At 32.2% G+C, this 17,411-nt stretch overlaps 1 protein-coding gene across 1 annotated transcript in view; it reads right to left on the reverse strand.

Annotated features, from left to right (window-relative positions):
* LOC129893747 (ADP-ribosylation factor GTPase-activating protein AGD1-like) overlaps nt 1–6,105 on the reverse strand; it is a 33,128-nt gene extending 27,023 nt beyond the window's left edge. Inside the window, exons 1-2 of the mRNA XM_055969126.1 lie at nt 5,862–6,105; nt 4,062–4,146 (exon numbers count right to left, since the gene is read on the reverse strand). Coding sequence (XP_055825101.1) covers nt 4,062–4,146; nt 5,862–6,105 — 329 coding nt within the window. The remainder of the gene's footprint in view (nt 1–4,061; nt 4,147–5,861) is intronic.
* Nucleotides 6,106–17,411: the final 11,306 nt, after the last annotated feature.

The raw sequence follows: 17,411 nt of genomic DNA on the forward strand, positions 1-17,411 counted from the left end.
GCATGTGATCTGTCATACAAAACAGTCTTGTGTCTCAGATGTGCCTTTGAATTGTTCCAAAATTTTGAAGAAAGCTACTAATCTCTAGATGTCCCAATCATTTAGGAGCCTTCTAAAACTCAATTTTCATCTTTGGTTTGACAATACCTCTGCCACTGACCCTTTGTTGCTGGTTAGAATGTAGATGTCTGGGAATAGAACTTTTAAGGTTCCTTTTTCTAGTCACTTGTCTTCCCAAAAGGATATATTCATGTCATTCTCTCCCTTCATACAACAATTTCCCTATCAGTTTTGGCCATAACTTTCTAATAGCTCTCCATGGTCTGACACCATATGTGTTTGTGCCATTCTGGTTGTTCAATTACCATCCATTTTATACTTTAACTTGATCGCCTCTTTCTATGAATCCTGTTCATCAGATGCAAGTCTCCAAAGTCATTTCATCATGAGGCATTTATTTTAGGTTTTAAGGATTTGGGCCTCAAGATTGCTCTATAGAAGACTTCTTGGACAATCGGTCTCACTGTTGCTATTGTTATTCTTCTTTTATCCTGAAACACCCTGTGATTCCTTTCTTTCCATACATAATATACTTCTACAGCCAATTTCATCTTAAAGACTTCTACTTGGCTACTCTTTCCTTTATAATAGTTCACAGCCACCTTATCTCCTCTTCCCATCCATAGTATCCCTTTGCATTTTTTGCCAATATAACAATTTTAACCATGTACTAGAAGTTCCAGAACATTGAAGAGCAAGTGTTGGATACTTTCAGATTCATGACTTCATCATATAAGGGACATTGGAGGCTAACATTTATTTCCCACTTTACAAGTTTGTCTTTAGCAGCCAACCCTCCAGTATTGCTAGTCTTAGTATAAATATCCATTTTGGAGAACCCCAGTTGTTACATACCAATCTTGTCCAGTCTACTTCTTGGAAGATGTCTTGTAAATTTCTGTATATTGCTTGAATAGATATGCTATCCATTTGCATGATTTAAGGTGCAACTTCCCCCATAAATGTTAGTAATACAATTATTTACCTTATCAAAAAAATTATATTTCGTTGATATGAGTATCTTCCTAGTCACCCATACAACCTGTTTTGGTTCAATTTGCCAAATAGTTCTCCCTTTCTCGTAGTAGATGTACATCCATTTTACCTCTAGGTTTTTCTTTTTTGCAAATATTGCATAGGAGTTTACATATTGAAGCTCTATGCCAGATCATTATGTTGATATTGTTCAAGCTATAGCTGATTGAGGTTGACAGAGATTTTCACATGCCACTAGTGGATTCATAGAAATTTAGCTTTTCCAGTCTCCAGATATCTTTACATATTTTCTTTATCTTCTTAGGAAGTATAATTATATGTGTCAGAATGTCTACATTGAAAAAAAACACTCTTAGTGAGCTGAGCTCTTCTAACATAGGAACTTAGAGGGATGGACATTTTCTACTTTTAGAGTGTAATTCTTGTTTAAAAATATCATTTGAGTTGTTGTAAGAAGAAGTGGAGGTAGCTTATTAGAATAGAAGGCTAGTAGGGGTAGAGTGTTGTCTTGCCGTATAAAGGTATAGTGCAGGTCATGACTAATCATGCCCTTATAAATCTTGCCATATGTTGTTTATTGCATTTTGTTTATCATATTATTTGTTGTTGTTGTTGTTTTCTCTCTTATGCTTCCGTCATTATTTTCTTCTTTTTCCTGGGTTTGATATACTTGAGCCGAGGGTATTTCGGAAATAGTCTCTCTACCTCTACGAGGTAGTGGTAAGGTTTGCGTACATTCTACCCTCTCCAGACCCCACTTTGTAGGATTTTACTGGATATGTTATTGTTGTTGTTTTTATTCCCAAACCTATTTGCTCCCTATTAGTGCATCCCATATGACTAGGTGGAATTTTTTTAGAGTCTTTGTTGCCTTGCTAGAGAAACTTCCTTCTCAAAACATCAAGCCTCTCAATAACACTATCAGTAGAGGAAAGAGGGATATCATGTAAGTAGACATGAAATCCAAAACACTAGTAATGAGTGCTAGTCTTCCCCCTAATCTTCTTTCACATTTCTCCCCCACCCCCATTCCATATACCTATGGATCTGATTTTTGCTCTCAAGGGGCAGGGGCATGACCAAGTATACAGTTGGTGTTCATCAATCCTCCCCCAAAAGTTCTTGCCAATGAAATTAAATCAGTAACCTTATTAACCGGATGTAGAAAGCTTTTATTTCAGTTAATGTGTAAGCCTGAGATTGCTTCAAAGAGAATAAAGATCACTCTGAGTATCAAAGTTGTTTTGGCATCACAAAAGACCAGTGTATCATCAACATACTGAAGGTGTGTAATCTCTATATCAGTCCCAACTCTATTTGACTTTTGAAGCCCTTAATCTAGAGTTTTTATTGAGCAGTTTTCGGAATATCATCTAAGTCTTCTATTGCAATGATAAACCATAAGGGAGACAAGACCTCTATGTGATGAGAAGCAGCCAATAGGGAAACTATTGATGAGAACAAATAATTTCACCATACTTATGCAGAACTTCCATCTGCCACCAAAACCTTTTTTTAGATGGGCTCTATAATAGGAAATTTCAATCAGGGTGATCATATGCTCTTTGTATGTCTAATTTGCATAGAATACTAGGCACATTGCACTTGATTTTTGAGTCAACACACTCATTTTCCATGAGAATGGCATCTATTATTTGTCTTCCTTTGATGAAATCCAGTCATAGGGTGTCCACCAATTCGTACATGACCTTTTTAAATTTTTTGGTCAACATCTTAGAGATGATTTTTTATACACTACCAATTAGGCTGATGGACCAAAAATCTGTCAACACCCTGGCCCCATCTTTTTTGGTCAAAGCCACATACATAAGTAGCATTGAAACTTTTTTAAAAAAACTCATGGAGGTTTTTGACTCCAGCAATCACCTTCTCCCTACTACCTCCCAGCAATGAACATAAAAGGCCATGGTAAAACCATCAGGGACACAAGCTTCGTCTCCAGCACATAATTTTACACAACTCCATATCTTCTGGTTTTAAAATCCCCCGATAACATTAGGTTATCTTCCTCGGAGATTATGTGACCTTTCCCACCAGATGGTATCCATGGTTCAGTTTCTGTATATAATCTCTAATAGAATTCAACCTTCCTCTTTTATACCTTCAGAATTTTTGACAGCTTCTCCTTCCACATTTAGCTCCTTAATATTATTGTGTCTTCTGTGTGAATTAGCATCTTTATGAAAGAACTTGGTGTTATCATCCGCTCGTTTCAGCCAGGTAGCCGTTGATATTTGCCTCTAGATCATCTCCTCATATTTTGCAATGTTCCCAAACTCTAATAATAATGCAACTTTTTAATGAATATCTTCTTCACTAAGAGACCTCTAGTCTTGAGTTTTTTCTAATTCTGCAAGTTTTTTGAGTATGTATCGGTTCTGCATTTGTAGATTTTCTTGACAGGTTTTGCTCCATTCTCTCAGTTGTCTTTAGAGCTCTCAACTTGAAAGCTATGATAAAATCTAGTCTTTCTTCACAAGTCACGGAGTTCCACCATTCTTTGATTCTCTCTATAAAGCCCTCTATATGAAACCACTAGTTTTTTATTTTTAAATTTGAAATAAGACTCTATAGGTTCTTAGTTCTTGATGTTCCTGCACCCCTCATCCCAATCATCAAATACTAGGAATCTATCCGATATGAAACTGGCTGAAATGTTATATATATCTCCTTTCCTCCAAGTATAACTGTCCTTATTAAGTGAGGATCCAACAAATTCGTATCTTCTATGAAACTAAAAAATTTAGTCATTGCTCTTGTGATTCTAGTGCAGTTCTTCTTCTCAGAGGGATATCTAACAGTATTGAAATTCCCACAGACTACCCAAGGACAAGTGAAGAGTCCTCTAACTCACCCAACTTCCCACCATACTTCTTCTCTTTCCTTTTGTCATTTGGTGCATAAATACTTGTAAGGAACTAAGTGAGTTCTTGGTTCTTTCCAGTGAACTCGCAAGATAAAGAATAGGCCCCCACACTACTTACCTCTCATGTCCATACTTTTCCATCCCATAATATAAGAATTCCACATCTAGTTCCACTGGCTTCGTGTTGGCAGAATTTAGCCTATCTGTTAGCCCACAAGTCTTTTACAATGTTCTTGATGTCTCCTTCAATTTTGCTTTTTTTTTAAAAGCAATATACATCAACTTTCCAACAATGAATTAGATTCTTTATTAAACACCTCTTACTAGCTTGTTTTCAGACCCTCACATTCCATGACACAATACTAACAACCATTGATCACTTGATACAGTGTTTCTCCTTTGCTCCTTGTGCCGTTACTTTTGAAATGGAGAACGACTTAAAATACCTCTTCAACTATTTGAATTGGTACAAAACTACCCTCCATCTATTTTTTGGCCCCAAAATACCCCTAATGTCAACCTTTTGGCTAAAAAATACCCTTATGTCTAACAGCCCATACTCATGGATGGAGGGCAATATTGTACCAAATCCCAGAGTTTAAGGGCATTTAAGACCCTTTTCCGTTAAAATAATTTGAAATTATTTAATATATGGTCTCATATGATTGGCCTTATTTCGGATTCCATAGTAAACTAAAAATAAAAAAAGGTTAGTCCTCTAGTCTCTACACTCCCCCACCCACCCCTTCACTTCCTCTCTCTTCCACTTTTTTTCTTTTTGAACTTCGTCCACCATTTTAAATTTTAATTATTTTCAACTTATGACAAAATAAGGAAGAAAAAAGGAGGAAAATAACGATGACATTCATCAAGAAATAATTAATTCAATAAAAGATTATTTAATTAAGCAACTCTTTACATATCTGCATTTTTCGTTTGTGTGTACCCAAAATTTAAAATAAAAGAATAAAAATAACCATTTCTCTTATCCCCACCCCCACCCCACCATGATAATTAAAAGAATATGAACATGTAAGTTCATTTCAAGTTTGAGTTCCTGATATCCTAATTAATGATAAGAGATTAAAAAAAGAATAAAAAGAGGAAATAAACAATAGATTTGGATAATTGAGAGAAAAATTATATTAATAAAAATAATATTTTTTTAGATGGACAATTAGTCGGGGCAAGTATGGATTTTAGTTTGATCCCCATTTATGAGTTGAGCTATAATATATTAGGGATTGATTTAAAATAGGCCAACAAGAAGATATCATTAAATTAATTATTTTTTGAATATTATTTTCAAGTGTATTGGGTCAAAATATGAATCATATGTAGTTTTTATTAGTTTTTTAAAAAATATTTAAAATGGGATTTTTATTATTAATTTGAGAAGGGTTTTAAATTTGAACAAATAACATTAGGCAACATGATAAATAAATATTTAATAATTTTATTTTAGAGGAACTGTTAAAAATAAGGGCAAATATGAGCCAAAGGGTTAATATCGAGGATATTTTTGAGCCAAAACATTGATGTCGAGGGTATTTGGGGGGCCAAAAAGTGGATGAAGAATAGTTTTGTACCAATTCAAATAGTTAAAGGGCATTTTAGGCCCTTTTTCCGCCATCAAATTGCTTCCACACTCCAAACTCTTCGGTTCTTTGGATCCCTTGACTGTTGGAGTTGTTTTTATTTTTGCTTCTTCCTTTTTCAAGTTATTTTGTCTCATATTGTCAACCTTCATGAATAACACCATTGCTTCCTCCTTACACCCCTTGATGTCTACATTAAACTCCTTGCCAAATTTAATGATATTCTGGTGGATCCAGATTGGAAAGTGGAAATCTTGGTTTGTTCCTTCCTTTGGGCTGGGTTGATCTAGTAGCACAATATGTTATCAAACTCGAGTTACCTTCTTCACTTCTCTTTAAGGTGAGCTCTTGCAAGTGAGTATTCTCCAAAGGTAGCGAGATTTCAGAGATTTCTAGGCTCTTTTCTACCACTTTTGACTCTTCTTTTGCTTCCTGGCCTTCTTCTTCTTCATTTATCTTCTGGCTCTGTTCAACTTCTTTTCCTACTTCATAGTTAATTGACGCAATGGTTTGGATAGGGATTGTGTTATTTGCCTCTAATTCAGCTTCTAAAGGATCAGTCATAAAGGAGAGTACACAAACATTATATCACAACTAGTATTAGAACTAGAATAATAACCTGATTGATATAAGGCTCCATCTGATGCAACAGTTCATACCCCTGTACACGACGTAGTATCTCAGATTCAGACATGAGGCACTCCATAATATGAATAACTCTTATATTCAATTATTTCAAGACCTGTTTGACACTCGAAAGAAAACAGAACATGACCTGTTTGAAATACTGAAGATGAGCATCCATTGTCAAGCTAACAGATTCCAAGAATTCATACTTCTTCTTGGCCTCAACAGAAGAAAGAGCTCCAACCTGATCTTATGTTTGACATATTGCAAATATTAGATCATTTCTATTTGTCATTGAATCACTATTTAGTTACTGACTCTAAAAGAACATACATAGATATTTGTGTTTGTGTGTGTGTGTGTTTGGTTTGTGGGGGAAAGGGGGGAGGGAATTGAATGATTGAAAATTAACTTAGTTTACCAGATTAAAGCGGGTATGCTCAAAAGTCGATCTTGCATAATGAAGTTCCTATAACAGATCTCCACCAAATTAAAATTTGACAAACTTTTAACAATAAAACTACCTGATCAGTCAATCAACACAAATAGGGGAACTGATCTTCAATTATAAGAACGAAAATGTGTGTACCTCTTCAATGGCTACAACTATATCCAGTCTAGTATTTTTCTCCAACGATAGAAACTTCTCGCGGACCTGAACAAAGACAAGTCTTACACAGTACAGGGTGATTTTCATTTTTCAATAGGCTATAACTCAAACAAATATTAAGATATTTCTAAATGTTTAGACATGGGAGCAAGAAGTGGAAAAGCAATCCTCTTGTGCTGGATCCAGTAACCAAGGATATTAGGATCTTGAACATCATTGCAGAAAGCAAAATGCAAAGGTTCATTTTCTTTAAAATCTCCATTATGAAAGGATAATTTACCAGATCAAAATCTGTCAATTTCTGATGATGAGGACAAAATGTCAAAGTAAAAAAGGAAATCTTTTCTAACAAACAGCAAAACCAACTCTATCCCTTTGCACCCGCTATCCTTTTAGCAATGGTATTTTACTGTGTTAGTTAAGTCTGTCATTTCAAAGTGAAAGATCATGTATCAAATTAGGCAACAATTATATTTCGTTTTAATTGGAAGTCACTCTGCTATAAGATTTTGTATTTGTCAAATTGAATGAGTTATTATCACAAAAACATGCAAGTCAATCACAAGACAAATATACAATGTGACTTAAGGGATGTTATATCTACCTGATCATAAGCTACATCAGTTTTGTCAAAACACTTCCGAGCTTCCTGAAAGTATTGAAAATTCATGCAATATCAAGTGAAAAATGCATGTATATATGTATAGTGCAAGGTAAGTGTGGAAAGAAATGCAAAAGATGTATAAAAAAAACTGGGGGTATATGGATGATATGGGGAAAATTTATGCTTCGATTGGAATGGTAAAATATAGTTTGAGTAAGAAATAAATAAGAAACTAACTCAATTTGAATGATATAGGTAGGTCAAATGGATTCAATTCAACCCACTGATAATCAACTACCATTCCCAATGTACTATTCTAAATCACTTTTAAGCCACTATGCACCATTCAGTAAATAAAAAAAATCTATTAACCAAGAAAAAGTAAGCAATAGCTCTGAAAAATAAAAATAGTTTAATAATTTGTCTGTTGAAACTAGTATTCATTCAAAAATTAAAACTGATCAAAGAATCAAATATTCAAAAGTAGCCTGATGAAACTCCTTAAGGGACCCAATAAGATAATATATTCTAGAGTGACATCTAGTTATCGAGAAGGAATAATGTGCATCAAATTTAAGAAAAACAAAGATTGATATTTTACTTTTTTTTTATATAACCGGACATTGTACATGCTCTACTCTAGATAATTCAGGTTTTCATTAAAATCCTTTTTTAAAAAAAATATTGTATGTATTTTCTGATGAAATTCACTTTTATGCCACTGTGCACCATTCAGTAAATAAAGAAATCTATTAACCAAGAAAATGCAACAGCTCTGGAAAATGGAAATGATTTGTCTGTTGAGACTAGTTGCTTGTTATTCATTTAAAATTCAAAAGTAGCCTGATGAAACTCCTTATGGGACCCAATAAGCTTAAGTCTTCTAGAGAGACAGCTAATTATCCAGAATTAAATAATGTCCTTCAAAATTAAGAAATCAAAGTTGGCTTTTTACAATGGGACTTTTTACACGCTCTATTCTAGATGACAAGTTTTTATAAAAATCCTTTTTTAAAATTGTATGCATTTTCTGATTAAATCAAGTAAAATGATCCAAAACAAGCAGGCCCAACAAAAGATCTCGAGTGAAGGTAAATAAAATTCGAATTGACTAAATTTTCTTATCAATGCCCTACTAGCCGTAGATAGAAGATTTGAAGCAAGAGTTATGAGTGGTACCTTTACTTGATGATCAATGCTCGCCATTAGGGCCGTACAGGGCAAATCGATAAACCGCACAAAATCGATAAACTGAATCAAATTGAAAAAAAAATCCGACTAGTAGTTTGGTTTGACTTGGTTTGGTGTTTGAAAAAAAAACCCGATCACTATAGGGTTGGTTTGATTTTAACTAAAAAAAAGTCAAATCGAACCCAAACCGACCCGATTATAAATATACTACTTTTAAATTATGTTATACATAAAAATATTTATTAAAATATATTTTTTAAATATTTTTTTAAAATTTTTCATAATTTTTGTTTTCTTTCTTACATTTAGATTTGGACTTGAGAAGTCCATCTAAATAATAACAAAAAAATTGCATCTTATAAAGTTATATTATAAAGTTAAAACTTCAAACTGTGTTCTGCTTCCATCTTATATGTTAATATTTTGTACTAGAACTCTTTTTAAAAATCACTGCTCTGTGCTTTTTATTACATACTATGAAAAACCCGAAAAACCCCGAAAAAATTCGAAAAATCCAAGAAAAATTGATATCAAAAAACCCGACTTTTATTGGTTTGGTTGGTTTATAGATTTAATAACCCGACATAAATAATTTGATTTGATTTGTAAAAAATTCAAACCAATTCAATTCATGTACACCCCTACTAGCCATATGTAGTAATCGGTCATTTAATATTTGCTCTACCTAGGGAAAAAACGCCGACGATGTCAGTAGAAGATCGTAAGAAGACAATGATATTTTAGAAGTCACACAATAGTAATCTAGACCGTGTCACAGACAATGTAAGCTAGACCTCAAAATTCTAGAATAGATAAAGACAATTCTAAAGTCAGATTGACATAATAAAGTTAAAACACTTTAAGTAATACATCACATTAACCAAAAAATTTATGCATAAAAATTTGGGAATTGAACATGATCATGCAGGAAAGAAGACTCTAAACCACCACTAACATTTCGATATATAGCATAATAGCAGGACTACAGATAATATAGGGAGGCAACTGCTACCTGTGATCGAAGAACTTCTTTGTATGTTCCCATTTCTCTCAGAGCGATAGCAAATTGTACCATATCAGGACCTAAGAAGGCAAATCATGTGTATCAAAATAAAATGGCTGAGGAATTTGACACTAGATTCTTTGTTAGGTAGAAGTACAACGTTCTGAGGGAAATGACTACTATGTAAAAAATGATAATAGAGTAAGGGTAGCGGAACATGTAAATCTGTTCCATTTACCTTTTAACTTTTAGCCAATAACAGAGACACCAGAACTTGATTAAGATAGATTAGCGGTAACATATATTCAGGACTTAGAATTTGAAAATTCCTATAAACTTTTTGTGGATAAGTAGTACTACGTCCTAACAAAACACGTCTGATAAAAAATGTTGTTTTTGCTCGTCATAAGTGTACTCTAGATGATGCTCGTAATTATGTCTCCACAACTGCAAGCTCTATAAGTATAAGATTAAACTTTCTCATGATGTTCATGTTTATGTTGTTCATGCTTAATGATGACCTCCCATGAATGTATTCAACAGGACAGATTAATTATAGAACAAGCTGTCTGAAAGATAGAGAGAAAACAGAACCTCCAAATGAAACAGCAACAGGATCACTGTGCCCTCCTCCAAAGGTTTCAAGAGAATTGGCAAAAGCTATGTCTTTATCATATGCTTCCCCAAGCCCTTCTCTATAAATTGGAAAAAGAATGAATGAGTATTACAAGCAGCACAATTCTTGTCCAAGAGTTAAACGAATATTTGTGGAATAAAATCGTACTAAAACATCAAATTCTAACTTTGTTGTTTGGCAACATCCTTGAAAAGAAGATCGTATAACTATTTGCATTAAGCATAGCAAATAATGTTGCAACTTATCTTTTCTGCTCGTTAAGTGGAACACACTGCGATATTCATCCATAAGCGTAAATAGTTCAAAGAGCCAAATGTAGACAGATAGACATTTAGGGAAGGAAGTTAAAGATTACTTGCCAAAGAAAATTCAAGGAAAACCGTGACAACGTGGACCAGCACAGCCGTAAGCACTGTCAAATGGATACAGACAGGATATGACCATGATATGCTTTGCAAGATAAATAGATAAAAACATTTGACGGTTATGTAATAGCTATTCACCTCATGTTACCAGAAATTATTAAAGAATGCAACATTGATATAGCTAGATAATGTAACTGCATGAGACTTGACATTCACTAAATTTATTATGGTAAATATTTCAAAACTGTTAAAACAAGATGCAGATTGATAAACATCAAACATAATGGGCATCGTAGGAGAGGATGAAGTGTGGCTTGCGGATCAAGCCTTCTCTGTTACACTTCCACGACTATCTAGTTTTATTAAAAAAAATAAATTGATGACCATGGTGTTTGGGCCAAGAACCAGGTAACTCTGCCCACCAAGTCGCTGGAATTCGAATCTGAGACCTCATAGCTCTCAACCATTTCGTTGACCACTAGGCCACAATCTTGGGTGCCACGACTATCCATTTTCTTTTACTATATAATTAACCTATTTATTATCCTCATCAATATCTAATCACAATGAAATCATCCACTCAGAAGAACCTCCATTTAGGTCATATTAGGAAATGGAAAATCCTTCCATTTCTTTATTCTAAGGGAAAAGGGTATGATATACCTCTCAATTTTGTCATTTAGAGCTGATATACCACTTGTTACAGAAAAGGGCCAAAACTACCCTTCAACTATTCGAAATAGAGCACATATACCATTAAACTATATTCTGGCTCAAAACTACCCTCCCCATCATACTATTGGCTCACTTCTAGTCTTCTGCCCCTCCGTTTGACGGAATGAAATGTAGCATCCCATGTGTATTAATTTATACCACATAGAATCTCCACGTAAGCACCCCACTCCACCCCAATAATAAAAGATCCAAACCCACCCATTAAAAGTCCAAAACCCACGCACCCATTTAAACACCCTAAGTTTCGTCTCTTTCTCCATTTCTAAGCTTCCCACAATTAAAAGAAGCATGTCCTTCGGTGCTCAATACTAATCAACAAAGTCGAGGAATAGAGGATTGAAAGGAGAATAGCCCAAAGAATTGTAGATTGTAGGAAATTGATGCAACAATCTTTTTATCTATAAAATTTAGAAAATTAATTGTGGGGAAGCTTATAAATGGAGAAAGGGACAAAAATTAGGGTGTTTTAATGGGTGGGGTGGTTTTGGGTCTTTTAATTGATGGGGTGAGGTGGAGTGCTTATGTGGAGATCTTATGTAGCGTAAATTAATACATATGCGATGTCAAATTTCATTCCGTAAAATGGAGGGGTAGAAGTGAGTCAATAGTGTGACACGCAGGGTATTTTTGAGCCAGAACGTGCTCTATTTCGAATAGTTGAATGGTAGTTTTGATCCTTTTCCGCACTCATTATAAAAGTGACTCATATATACCCCTACTGTTATACAAATGACTTACATATACCCTTTTCTTCTAACGAAATTGAAACAATTAATTTTAATTTTTTTTATTTAAAAAATAATACATATATAGGTAAATTTGATCCTTCTCACACATAATTTATTTTTTTGACTTTATTTTTATTCAATGGTCAATTTGAATTTATTATTTTGATGGTCAAATTTATTTTTCTCACTCCTTTTATTAGCGCTAGCCAATGGTTAAGACTTCAGAAAACATCTTAGCAATTACCAATTCTCAGAAGGAGAAGGTTTAGCATATGGTAATGGCATTTCTGGGATTGCAGTCAAGGGTGAAGGAGCAAAATGGATACAGATTGACAAGCACAAAGGGATAGGCTTGGCTATTAATCTACGCTCATTGATGAGATGACGACATAGAGAAGAAAGTCAGTAGTGATTGAGTCCGACTCAAGTGAGTGAGTGAAAGGCATGGTAAGAGAGGGAGTTCGATGTCAATTATCTTGATGTCGAAAGGGTAATATTTATTATACATGCCCCAATTTTTTTTTATAGATACAAAAACTAAATTACAATATAGCAGCACAAAAATTAGTTTTAAATTATAATATAAGCGCAAAAAATAGTTTTAAATTTTTTTAAATATTTTTTTCTTCTTTCCATTCACATTTTTTAAATATTTTTCTTATATTTACACCAAAGAATGAAAAAATAAAAATAAAAATAAAATAAGAATTAGAAACACAAATTATATATACCCCTAAACTTTGCTAAAAAAAATCACATGTATGGATATATATGTTTTTTTATTATTTTTTTACTTTCTCAAAAAAAAAAAATACCCCATACATGAATTTTTTTAAAAAGGAAAAGGGGTCAAAAATGCCGTTAAACTATTTAAAATTAACAAAAATGCCCTCCGTTTATAGTTTGGTCAAAAAATGTCCTCACCGTCAATATTTTAGTCTAGAAATGCCCTTATTGTTATTTAATGGGTCAAAAATACCCTTTTTAAATAAAGTTTATTTTCTTTTTGAACACATTTTTTCCTAATAATATTTTTTTATTAGAAAATTTTATTCTACTTCAATTAGAAAAAAATAAAAAATTTAAAAAATTCTTTATTTTATTATAATTATTTTTTTATCGTTATTTGAATAAAAATTAATGATGGATTTATTATGATCTTATATATATGACATATATTATTTGTTAAAACTTAGAGTACATGAAATTATTTTATTTTAATTGATAAAATGAGATTACGAAGAATAAAATAATTTTCTACATTTTTATTGCGTAAAGTGGTTTAAAAAGAAAAAAAACACAAATAGAGTTCCTTAAAAGTAATATTTTTATAAGGAACAATATTTGTTTTTTTAAAAAAATATATTTATTTATTCATAAAAAAGTATTTTTGACCCATTTTGTAACAATAGTGAGATTTTTGGACCAAACTAATAAATCTCTTACTTTAACAAATTTAAGATGAAAGTTCTATTTTTAAGCTAAATAAGATGAATGTTTTATTTTTAAATACATATGGTACCATAATGGGAATGCACACACAAAAATATTTAAGCTAAATAAAATAAAAATTTTATTTTTAAGATTGAATAACTAAAGCTTGCAAAGAAAATATAAAAAAATAAATAAAGTAAAGGGTGTTTTTGTAAACAAACAACTTGTTCTTAAAATTTATGCAATGCATATTATTTTGAATTCAACAAACCAAACAATCAATAAAAAAATAATCTCAACATAACTTATCCGATCATATCTAATTTCAGTATAACTTATTCCATCATAAGTTATCCCATCATAATTTGTATTCAAACCAAACGAGCCCTAAATGACAAAGTTGAGGGCAGACCTTTACCCTTTTTTTAATGTAATCCCTCAAGGTGTATGTGATCTTAAAACTTAAAGATTAAGATGTGCTGTCAGCAGAAAGCCATAGATGCAATAATATAAGACTACTCTTCTTGAATTTGTGTACACGTTGATTGAGAAAAATGTGACTGATTATACATTCATGCAATGTGCTACACCAAGGGCAATACTTGATGAAAATTTGGTGAAATATTTGTTATTCTTCCCCTAAAGGAATGGTCTGGTATGGAGAACTAAGATCAACACATCTAATTTTCAGTGTAAATGTGAACAGAAATTCAGAAACTACATTAAAGTACGGTAAATGACGAACCTTCAGGGTCAAAATGTTTCAAAACTCATAGTCAATGAAAAATTTGTTGAATTTTCCTAGTAATAGCGCCATATAAAATGAGAAAGAGGGAATATAATCAGATACCCACAAAAACTTTGGGGCTATGATAAGATAAACATGGTGAAATTGTATGCACTCGTGTTCTATCTGCTAGAAGATGATGTATAAAACTTTAGACATTTATATCTCAATGTTTCAGCATCTTCCTCACAAACTTGGATCTGTTCAACCAAGTACAAAACTTGAGAACCCACACTTGTGGTCAGAGAAAAGTAAGAAAAGATTAGCATATTTCTTAGCCATGGAAAAGGGTTCCAAACTTGTGCTGCAGAAGACACATCAAACTGCTACTATTACTTTCATAGTATGCACGACACATTTTACGTAAAGGTGCTCGCATGCTATTCTTCACATACAATATCAATCCAATTTATTCCGTGTATGTGTAAGTTTCTATTGCAGAGAATGTTAATATATATACTTACAAGTTACAACGATCATGAGAAATAGTTATTATTTCTATGTTAATTATTTATTGTCAAATTAGTGTTGAATTCATCTAGAAGATCTTTCACATTGAACTAAGTACACCCCACTTAACATCTAATCATAGACTATATAAACATAATACATTGCATTTGAATCTTGGACGATATGTTTTCATGCTGGTAAGTGGTAATAAGGAAAACAAGTGTACGAATCCTTCAAGATTTCTTAGTTTTAAAGAAGAATCTCCACTAATGCGAAGATCATCCCCGAAAAAACTTAATTGTGATAACTTTATAGCACACCAGAAAAACAGTGTCAGCAAATGCAGTTCAACAAAGACTTAAATTTTTGATAGTGTCCACTGCATCAATTTATGGAAAACGTAAATCAGTTTAGTTTGATTAGCATCCAGTGAATGGTTATTTATGTTTACAGAGAGAAAAAAAAATCATGTTACAGTGTCCAATCTTAAGTACATAACTTTCTCAACATACTATCCTTTAATTTGTGAACAGTTTTTAAGAACCTAACTATTTGTATGATAATGAGAAGCATAAACCTCAATAAGTCAAAAATTTCTACTAAGAGTAGTCAACAGGTGATAACTCATCCTTAATCTACATCATATTGTAAACCTCTAAAAAAATCATGGATTACTGGATCATGAATTCATTGAGCACACTTAAATCATCCAAATCGGTAGGATACACCTTAACTAAACATGATTCTATTATTTTAAAGTAAACCATTTAGTGACGAGTTGGCACAAAAAGTGTGTTAACTTTCTTTTAAGGCAAGTGAGAGACGAAAAAGAAGTATAAAATCTGACTAATTTGAACACATATTCATTTTCAATTGGACATTTTAATTATTAATTAATACACATAAGTAGTTAACATTAAAACTTAAAATGATATCTTTTAGTTAAAATTTCTTTTTTTCATTATGAATTAGAGCCCAATTTTATCATTTTTAAAAATATAAAAAAAATTCACAACATAATTAAATTATCGGTGATCTTTCTCTAGATATTTCATCAATTTGTATAATATCGGAATAATTTTTCTTTTTCTTTTTTACTCAAGCACTTAACATGAAATTCGATTTATTTTTTTTGCATATTAGAGATTTAGTTTAGACAATATAAGGTGAGCACAATTTAAATTAAATTCCTTCTTTTAAAAAAATAAATAAATTTTAATTTTTTTTAATCGGAAGTTTTTTTTTTTTTAGGTCTGACGATTTTTTATTTTTTTTAGATCTGATGATGCGCTGATGTGGCACTGACGTGGCGCTGACATGGAGCTGAGTGTAAAGCACCTCCCTTCATGTGAGTGATTATATAGATTTTAAGGTGTGTTTATTACACTTTAAAATAATTCAGGGGGTAATAGAATCCATGTATAGTTAAGATGTGTCCTAGCGATTTCGATTATAGTTGAGGGGGATACTTGTGTATTATCCCTTATTTAAATGATAAAGTGTCAAAAATACTCTCAAATAATTCAAAATAGCACATATTTTATTTTTCATTTATCTTTTATACTAAAAATACACTCTCCATCTATCTTTTGGATCACAAATACCCTCCAAACTAACGGATGTCCACATGAGCCATTTATCGCTGATATAGTATGGCACAAATTTCCCTCGAACTATCAGAAATCGCTCAATGTTACCCTCCATTTGCTTTTGATATAAAAAATACCCTTGTCTTCTAATTTTTGATATAGTCAATGGAATCATTTTCTTTTAATAGGTTCAATAGAAGTTTGTTTTGATGTCAATGCTAGAATTTTGTTTAGAAATATACGTTCAACTATTTTTTTTTAAATGTAAATGAGTCTAAATATTAGAAAAAGAAATAATTATTTAAAATAAAATACATTTTTAAACCATTACAAATTAAGTTTGACTTTAATAGTATTCCAAATATTGTGAAACAAATTTTTAGCATGCAAATATAGTAAGATTGCTTAAGAGTTGCTAAACAACGGGCCCATAAGTTAAGTTGCATATGATAAAAGAAATCAATAAATTTAATAGTTAATTTAGTAGTATGAGTAAGAACATATTTGGTAGTATAATGTAACAACATTAAAGTAATTTTTCCATTACAGTCTAATAATAAAAAAGTGTCTTTAATATATTACCCATTTATATAAGCAAACGAGAGTTGGGACTATCATAGCATTAGGTGTTTGTACATGGCCTTAAGTTTTTGTACCTTTATATTACCTTATACAACTTATCCCTTCTAATGTAGGACTTTTTGTGGCCCTATTTTATTGGTTGTTGAGCATGTGGAGGGCTTTATAAGTTGTAGCTATTGTCTTTGCATTACCCTTCACTCCATCACTCAACTCTCACTAATATGCATCAGTTTCATACTTCTGCTGCCCATCTCTTTCAAGATTGAAATTGGTGGGGTTTTTTTTCCCTTCGTTGTTTTGATAGGTATGATGATGGCTTTTATGTCGTTTTATTTATTTTTTATTCAGTTCTTTGTTGGTTTTACTTTTGTGAAGAAATATGGTAATAATAATCACTGATTTGGAGAAATCTTTCTTTGACACTTCTTTGTTGTTATGTTGAAGAAAGAGGATGAAAAACTGAAGAACAAGGAAGGAAAACAATATTATTCAGTTCTTTCTGACATATTATCAAACACCACAGATGTA

The sequence above is a fragment of the Solanum dulcamara genome, chromosome 1 (genome assembly GCF_947179165.1).
Source record: "Solanum dulcamara chromosome 1, daSolDulc1.2, whole genome shotgun sequence".
Classification (NCBI taxonomy): Eukaryota; Viridiplantae; Streptophyta; class Magnoliopsida; order Solanales; family Solanaceae; genus Solanum; species Solanum dulcamara.